This window comes from Protobothrops mucrosquamatus, unplaced genomic scaffold (genome assembly GCF_001527695.2).
Source record: "Protobothrops mucrosquamatus isolate PMUCROS unplaced genomic scaffold, P.Mucros_1.0 scaffold28, whole genome shotgun sequence".
Taxonomy (NCBI): Eukaryota; Metazoa; Chordata; class Lepidosauria; order Squamata; family Viperidae; genus Protobothrops; species Protobothrops mucrosquamatus.
The window spans coordinates 2,854,087-2,862,707 of NW_015386413.1; the positions used below are offsets into that span (position 1 = coordinate 2,854,087).

The following is an 8,621-nucleotide window of genomic DNA, read 5'->3' on the forward strand; positions in this document are numbered from 1 at the left end:
CCTGTTTTTAAGCCCTTTCCGATCCGTGTAAATGTAGAACTACGGTGAAAAAGGGAATTCCCCCCCCCAAAAATATATATGATGGTATCACCTTATTTTTTAAAACATTATTTGAAATCATAAAGGACAGAGTTAATTTGGGGTTTTTTGGGGTGTAAAGTTGGGATTTTGTCTTGTAAATTTGCAGGAATTCTTTTTTCTCACCATGCATATGTATACATCCGAACTAGACTGTGTTGTTTCTCTGTGTCATCTAGGGTGTGCGTGTGTGGGGGTATATGCACAATCTTTTGTCATGTTTATGTAGTGTATATTGGAGGTGGTGACCCATTGAGAGCTGAATGCAATGAAATTTCATTTTAATGTATGCTGATTAGTGTACATTTAAAGTTTAATAGAATAGAATAGAATAGAATAAAGTTTATTCTATTCTACTCTGTTCTACTGTTCTATTCTACTGTTCTGTTCTATTCTTCTTTATTTATTCTATTTTGTTCTATTCTATTCTTCATTTATTCTATTCTATTCTATTCCTTAATTCTATTCTATTCCTTAATTCTATTCTATTCCTTAATTCTATTCTATTCTATATTTTCTATTCTATTCTATTTTTATTCTACTCTATTCTATTCCTTTATCCTATTCTATTCTACTCCATTCCATATTTTCTATTCTATTCTATTCCATATTTTCTATTCTATTCTATTCCTTAATTCTATTCCATATTTTCTATTCTATTCTATTTTATTCTACTCTATTCTATTCCTTTATTCTATTCTATTCTACTCCATTCCATATTTTCTATTCTATTCTATTCCTATTCCATATTTTCTATTCTATTCTATTCCATTCCATTCCATACGAGTCAGGTCAAATAAAAGCAGGATATAAATAGTCAGCAACAACTAGCAGAGTAAAAATTCTCCTTTACCTTTTACTTTTAATAAATAAATATGTAGGTTTAAAAATTAAAAAAAACACCCATGAAAGACCCTAGGCAAGACGGACACAGGTGCGTTCATGGGTATCAGCTCTGCGTTCTCTCTCTTCCATTAAAAATGATTACCACTTCCCAATCTGAGATATTGGGCAAAATATGTGATCATTTTAATAGCCTCCCTCTTCTTTCTTGATCTACCAGTACCTTATCAAGTGGTTGAAAGCGGACCCATGTCTCTCCTTGTGTTGTACCCCTAAAACAGTGTTTCTTAACCTTGACAATTTTAAGGCATGTGGACTTCAACTCCCAGAATTCCACAGCCAGCATTGCTGGCTGTGGAATTCTGGGAGTTGAAGTCCACATGCCTTAAAATTGTCAAGGTTGAGAAACACTGCCCTAAAAGGCTGGAGAATGTAGAATTATCAACCAAAATTAGCTGCTTCACACAGGCCTCCAGAATGCTCCTCATTGTGAACACCTGGAAACCTGCAAAGTAATCAGAATTTTTCAGAGCTTTGCATAATGGATTACCTTCTGCTCTTCCCTGTGGCAGACACAATTAAACACCCAGACGTGACATATTGTGTCCTTGTGATTGCGGAGACACACAGAAACAATCGACAATGTCCTCCTTTATTGCCATTACGGCATAGATCTCCAAAAGTAACGCTCCAGTAATCCCCAATGGAATTGAGAATTTACAAGAAGGAGAATTGCTACCTATTGCAGCGAAGATCGACACCCTCATATAATTTCGTTCCCCCCCCCTGTAATTTATATTTTAAAATTTACAATTTTCGGATCTAGGATCGTAATAAAAAAGATTTTGAGGTTTTGATTGCGCCCCTAAAGTGCTATTGGGAGTTTGCTGGCTACCCACAATGGGAAGGCAATGACACAACATCTTGAGATTGATACCGTTCTCCGTGCATTTAACCAGTCCTCTCTCAAAACGTCTTAGTGACCTTGTGGCGGCGAATTCCGCAGGTGAACAATGTTATTTCTCTCTCCTTCTGCCTCTCTTACTGGAGATTTTTTTTTTTTAAAAAAAACAACAACAAAGTAGTACAAAAATAACGAAGAAAAATAAAAGTGAATAAGTGAGAAGGAAAATGGAAATAGGAAGGAAGGGAGGAGGGTGGCAGGGATGAAAAGGAAAGAAGGAAGGAAGGAGAAGAAGGAAGGAGAGAGAAGGAAGGAGAGAAAGGAAGGGATGCAGGGAAGAAGGATACAGATGAAGGGAGAGAGGAAGGAAGGATGGAAGGGAGGATACTGAGAAGTAAATAAGTAATAAGGAAGGAAGGAAGGAAGGAAGGAAGGAAGGAAGGAAGGAAGGAAGGAAGGAAGGAAGGGAGAGGGAGGGAGGATACTGATAAGGAAGGGAGGGAGGTAGGAAGGAGAGAGGGAAGGAAGGAAGGACAGAAGGAGGAAGGGACGCAGGAAGGATACTGATAAGGAAGGGAGGAAGAAAGGATGGAAGGGAGGAAAGAAGGATACTGATAAGTAAATAAGTAACAAGGAAGGAAGGAAGAGGAAGGAAGGGAGAGAGAGGGAGGGTACTGATAAGGAAGGAAGGAAGGAAGGAAGGAAAGGAAGGAAGAAGGGAAGGGAGGGAGGGAAGGATTTCCAATCTTTTTGACAGTAATTATACATGAATTTATATTTTATCCATTCTTGTCATTTCGTTTCTGGTAAGCTTCCCTTTCTAATAATCAAACCATAAATCACAAAAAATCATTTATTCTTTTCCAGCAAAAAAAAAAAAAGGGGGGGGGGGGTTCCAGCCACTAATAAATGTAATGGTTGATTTTCCTCTAAAGCAAACAAGTTCATTTGACCATTTCTGCCAGGCTGCAGAGACAGACAACACCTTTAAATCGCCGACTTTGGCATAAAATAAGATTATGTAGTTAACCCGCTTTCAGAAAACGGAAGTCCTTTTTCTGCCCGCCTCGACGTTCAAATCAAAGTGCAGCAGTAACTCCCAAAAGTCAACCTTATGGGCTGAGCTATGTCCCACTCAGTTTAGACTTACTTTGCGGTGGGCTGTTTTGAGTGCAAATCTACTCACACTTGGGATATGCTCAAGAACTCTGTCCAAATATTTCGAGGGATCCCAAGTTTATTTTTATGTTGTCCTCTCATTTCAAACAGTAGTTCACAGGAATTACAACTTTAAAACAAGGGGCAGGGAAGATTGCTCGATCCACAGACTCTAATCTGAGCAGATAAAACATTTTCCTCCTGTTTTTTGTTCCCTGATGAACATTTTTCCATCACAGGAATGAGAGTAAAGCAGCAATAAAGATAAAACCCAACGCGCTTGCAGAACGGGCCCATCATTTTCAAGCTCAGTTACAGCAAAATACTTCCTGAAGCTTTTCTCTTGCCTATGTTTTTTCTTTTAATATAATAAAGCTTGTTGCTGGTAAGGGATTTTTAGTTATCAAACGAAACTGCTGATATTTTGGTAAATCTAAAAACAGGATATGTTGAGGGTGACACCCTTAAAATATAGACAGAGCTTCCATCGTGGCGACTACCTTTTCTTGACCACACCTTGTGGGCCATCCCCGACATAAAAGGTAAATAAAACAGTATTGATATGCTTTTTATTCACACTTACAGTAAGTAAAAAAAATGAATCCCTGAAGAACGGGGTTGCAAGATCATGACGTCTTAACCGAGTTTTAGCTTTTCCTCAAAAGAGTTAATTTCAATTCTTGGGATGCAACCTACAGTCTAAGGAGCTTCGGCGAGCATCCGAAGTTGGGTAACGGTTACCCACGCATAGGTTCAAAATAAAATAAAATAAAATAAAATTATCAGTCGTCTTCGCAAGTGATCCCTGTAGATTCCCAAATATCCTCATCAACGGCGGGAGAGGCAGAGATTGCCTTGCTTTGAAATGCTTCGCTCGGCTCTGTTTCGTTCCGGTCGGAGCCGTGAGAGTTGATGAATTGGCAGGGCTCGGCTGCCGCCAGCTTCTGTGCATGCTCAGGAGTTGCCTTGCCGTCCGACGGAGCGTCTGAACTACTTTCTAAATGGAGGCCGAGGCCGTCGCTCTGCAGAATGTAGCGGATGCACTGGAGGATCACGTTCCTTTCGTGACGGATGTCCTTCGCCAGAAGCTGTGGAGGAAGGAACAAAAGATAGACGGTCTGTTGTGGTCTCCAAAAAGCTATGTTAAAACCAAGATGCAAAGTAAGGGTAGTTCTCGACTGACGACAACTGAGCCCAAATTTTCCGTGGCTAAGCGAGACAGCGGTTAGGTTGGGTTTTGCCCCATTTGACCACCTTTCTCACCACAGTTTGTTAAGTGAATCACTGCAGTTATTAAGCTAGTAACATGGTTAAGTAGCAAGCTAGGAACACGGCTATTAAGTGGATCTGGCAAGCTGGTAACACGGTTGTTAAGTGGATCTGGCAAGCTAGTAACATGGATGTTAAGTGACTCTGGCAAGCTAGTAACATGGATGTTAAGTGAATCTGGCAAGCTAGTAACATGGATGTTAAGTGAATCTGGCAAGCTGGTAACACGGTTGTTAAGTGGATCTGGCAAGCTAGTAACATGGATGTTAAGTGAATCTGGCAAGCTAGTAACACGGATGTTAAGTGGATCTGGCAAGCTAGTAACATGGATGTTAAGTGAATCTGGCAAGCTAGTAACACGGATGTAAAGTGGATCTGGCAAGCTAGTAACACGGATGTAAAGTGGATCTGGCAAGCTAGTAACAGTTTGAAGACCCCTGTCTTAAATCTAACAAACAAAATGGAGGCTGGCTGAGGAATTCTGGGAGCTGAAGTCCACAAGTCATCAAAGGGCCAAGTTTCAAGCAGTGCAGTAATTGTATGGCACCACTACACCATAATTTTTCTACTACTCGTAACATTCTGTACACACATTATTAGTCAACCTGGGTTTTTTGTGATATTGACGATGCCGGAGGGACTTTTCTCCCCCATGAATTTTAGCAGCTGATTTTCTTTGCGATGTATTGTTCTTGTTAAGCATATAATAAATCTGAGTTGAGGCTATCGGTTGGAAAGGCGCACAGTTTTTTAAATTGGGGCACCTTGTGAGGTTTTCTGAACAGGGTGAATCAAGCTGGTCACCTGCCTTGCAGCTACAAAAAGGTGCAGAACGTGAAAAGAGGTTTCAAGTTTATCAGGTTTCCCCCAAAGGAGATTTTCGAACTCTACAGCTGAACTTATACATCATGAGCAAAAGCAGTTTGCTGAATAAACACAACGTACTCAGCCCAAACCAAACAATCTGCCCTAATAGACTGGATAAACCCAACTTGTTTTTGCAGTGTATACCTTTGAAGACAGAATCTGCAGGTAAAGACTGCCTAAATCAGCATTTCCACAAAAGAGACCTTTTTGTACGTTCCATTTGACTTCTGATATATTGGAATAATGCTGAAGTCAAGTCTGTGCTTTTCAGAAGGTCTGTTCCAAGTCCTAATTCAACCTGATCAATTTTTTTTTAAAACTTACTAAGAAGCCTTCGCCTCACAGCGAGAGGGACATTCAATAAACAATAACCAACAAAGTAATGTAACAAACAATAAACAATTTAATAAACCATAAAGAATATTTCTGACAAATTCCAGGCTAGCTGGAATTCTTAAAAGTGCTTTAAAATGATTGAAATAATTACAATCACATGGATCTAGTTTTGGTCACCGCGATGTAAAAAAGATGCTGAGACTCTAGAGAAGAGCAACAAAGATGATCAGGGGACTGGAGGCTAAAACATATAAGGAACGGTTGCTGGAATTGGGTCTGTCTAGTTTAACGAAGAGAAGGACGAGGGGGGACAGGATAGCAGTCTTACAGTATCTCAGGGGCTCCCACAAAGAAGAGGGAGTCAAGCTATTCTCCAAAGGACCTGAAGGCAGGACAAGAAGCAACAGATGGAAACTGATCAAGGAGAGAAGCAACCTAGAACTAAGGAGAAACTTCCTGACAGTGAGAACAATTAACCAGTGGAACTACCTGCCTCCAGAAGCGGTGAATGCTCCAACACTGGAAGATTTTAAGAAGAGACTGGACAGCCATTTGTCCGAAATGGTGTAGGGTTTTCTACGTGAGCAGGGGGTTGGACTAGATGACCTCCAAGGTCCCTTCCAACTTTATATTATTATTATTATTATTATTATTATTACTACTACTACTACTATTATCATCATTATTATTATTACTATTATTACTATTATTACTACTATTATTACTATTATTAATACTATTATTATTATTATTATTACCCCGGGACGCTGCAACCATCATAAATACGAGTCAGTTGCGAAGCGTCTGAATTTTGATCACCTGACCACGGGGAGCCCACAACTGTTGTTAAGTATAAAAAATGGTCATAAATCACATTTTTCGGTGCCGCTGTAACTTCAAACGGTCGTTAAACGAACTGCTGTTAGGTGGAGAACTACCTGTAAAATAAATTATGTAAAACTCTTAGGCCTCTTACCATTTCTAGCAAAGTTGGATGGTGCTTTTGCAATGCAGGAAACGATTTCTTCTGCCTTTTTTGATTCCTCGTGTTCCTGGAATGCGACTTCCATCTCCCCGACGCGGCCCCGTTACACGGGCCGCCCAGCGTTTCCTGGTGATTCTCGTGTTTGCAGCTTTGAGAGTGATTGGAAGGCCGAGGGACGCTTCTCGAAATGGGCTCACTTTCAGCCAGCGTTTTTGCTGAGGAGGCGACGGACTCTAATATTAAAAAACACACACACACCAAATGATTCAGCAATGAATTAATAGGCAAGGACTCAAAATTAAGAAAAAAATCCAGCTATGAAAAGATATGTGAGCATTGTAGCACAGGTTTCATTTGTACCGGATGGATCAAGGTGTTGTTGTTTTCACAGGCTATCACAAAATTAAAGCTCAAATTTACTCGTGTTTCTTAGAAAGGCGTCAAGGATGTCCATGCATTTCATTTGATCAACTTTTATATTTAATGCGTGTTCTGTTACGGGTTTAAAATCATATCCCTTGAAGACTGAATATCAGACAGCTATCGGACAGCTATCTCGTGAAGTGTTAGTACCGCTTTACAAGGCCTTGGTAAGGCCACACTTGGAATCCTGCATCCAGTTTTGGTCACCACGATGTAAAAAAGATGCTGAGACTCTGGAAAGAGGGCAGAGAAGAGCAACGAAGATGATTAGAGGACTGGAGGCGAAAACATATAAGGAACGGTTGCTGGAATTGGGTATGTCTAGTCTAATGAAGAGAAGGACCAGGGGGGACATGATAGCAGCGTTGCAATATCTCAGGGGCTGCCCCAAAGAAGAGGGAGTCAAGCTGTTCTCCAAAGCACAGGACAAGAAGCAACGGATGGAAACTAACCAAAGAGAGAAGCAACCTGGAACTAAGGAGAAACTTCCTGACAGTTAGAACAATTAACCAGTGGAACAACCTGGTTAAGCTGTGAATGCTCCAACACTGGACATTTTTAAGAAGAGACTGCACAGCCATCTGTCTGAAATGATATAGGGTTTCCTGCCTGAGCAGGGGGTTGGACTAGATGATCTCCAAAGTCCCTTCTAACTTTATTATTATTATTATAGAGTTTCTTCACGTAGAATTATTTTATGCTCAGATAACTTTTCACTCAATAGTGATTCATAAAGGAATGATCATAGCAGAAAATCCAAGTTCCTTCCATCTGGTGGTTTTTTTAAAAAAATCACCAGATGGTAGGAGCTGATATGCTCTATAAACTGGTCTAATCTTCATCTAAAGCTAGCTAAACAAACGCTATGCAGTTTGGTTCCAGTAAATTCTCCACGTCAGTCATGCATGCACAGTATGAAAAAAAATTATTTGGGGCATGAATATGTCATTTTCATAGATCAGTCATTATAATGATGTATAATCTATTATCTATTTCATGTGTTTCTGTGTCCATAACAAAACACTTAAGGTGAATTAGTCCTTCAATTTTTTTTTAAAGAGGGGGAACTATAGCACCAAGTTTTTATAGTTTAGATCTTTTGTAATTTAGAAGTTTCTTGCTGTTTGGCAACTGCTTCTTTTAGAAACTGTGACTGCATTAGGTGGATATTTGTTACCCATATAAAAAAAAAGAGAAACAGCGTTAATACGAACAATTCCTTGGCATGCCTGCAGATAAAATTAACTCTTTGCTACTGACAGAAGGGAATATTTGTAGCTGAAAGCTGCACTGTGGGGTCCTCGATGCTGTTTGAGGTTGGTAGTTTTCTTGCACTGATGACGTTATCTAGTTGGGTTATGAAACGTCTGCAAGGAAACCACCCAGCTCAGAGGGCACCGAGGACGCCACAAGAAACACTGAGAAAATCTTAGGGTAAAGCTACACGCTTCAAAATGTGTGTGCAATGTTGTATTATTCCAGCAAACTTCATCAGAATTCCCACCTGAATTGACCGCCTGCTCTAAGAGAACGCTCAGGTGCCACTTCTGAAGCAGAAACATGCGGATTAGTACCGTTAGTTACAAAACTCCATGTCTCTTGAATGGTCGCCTGTCCACATGGGTATTCTGGGAGGCAGGGAGGGAGGGAGAGAAGGAAGATGGGAGGGAGGGAGGAAAATGGGAGGGAGGAAGGAAAATGGGAGGGAGGAAAATGGGAGGGAGGGAGGAAGATGGGAGGGAGGGAGGGAAGATGGGA

General features: G+C 40.4%; 1 protein-coding gene across 1 annotated transcript in view; it reads right to left on the reverse strand.

The window, feature by feature from the left end:
- Positions 1–3,542: 3,542 nt before the first annotated feature.
- Positions 3,543–8,621, reverse strand: part of NUFIP1 (nuclear FMR1 interacting protein 1) — a 17,768-nt gene continuing 12,689 nt past the window's right edge. The window contains exons 9-10 of the mRNA XM_015811063.1: positions 6,432–6,673; positions 3,543–4,071 (exon numbers count right to left, since the gene is read on the reverse strand). Of these exons, the coding sequence (XP_015666549.1) occupies positions 3,766–4,071; positions 6,432–6,673 (548 nt within the window). The 3' untranslated portion in view covers positions 3,543–3,765. The remainder of the gene's footprint in view (positions 4,072–6,431; positions 6,674–8,621) is intronic.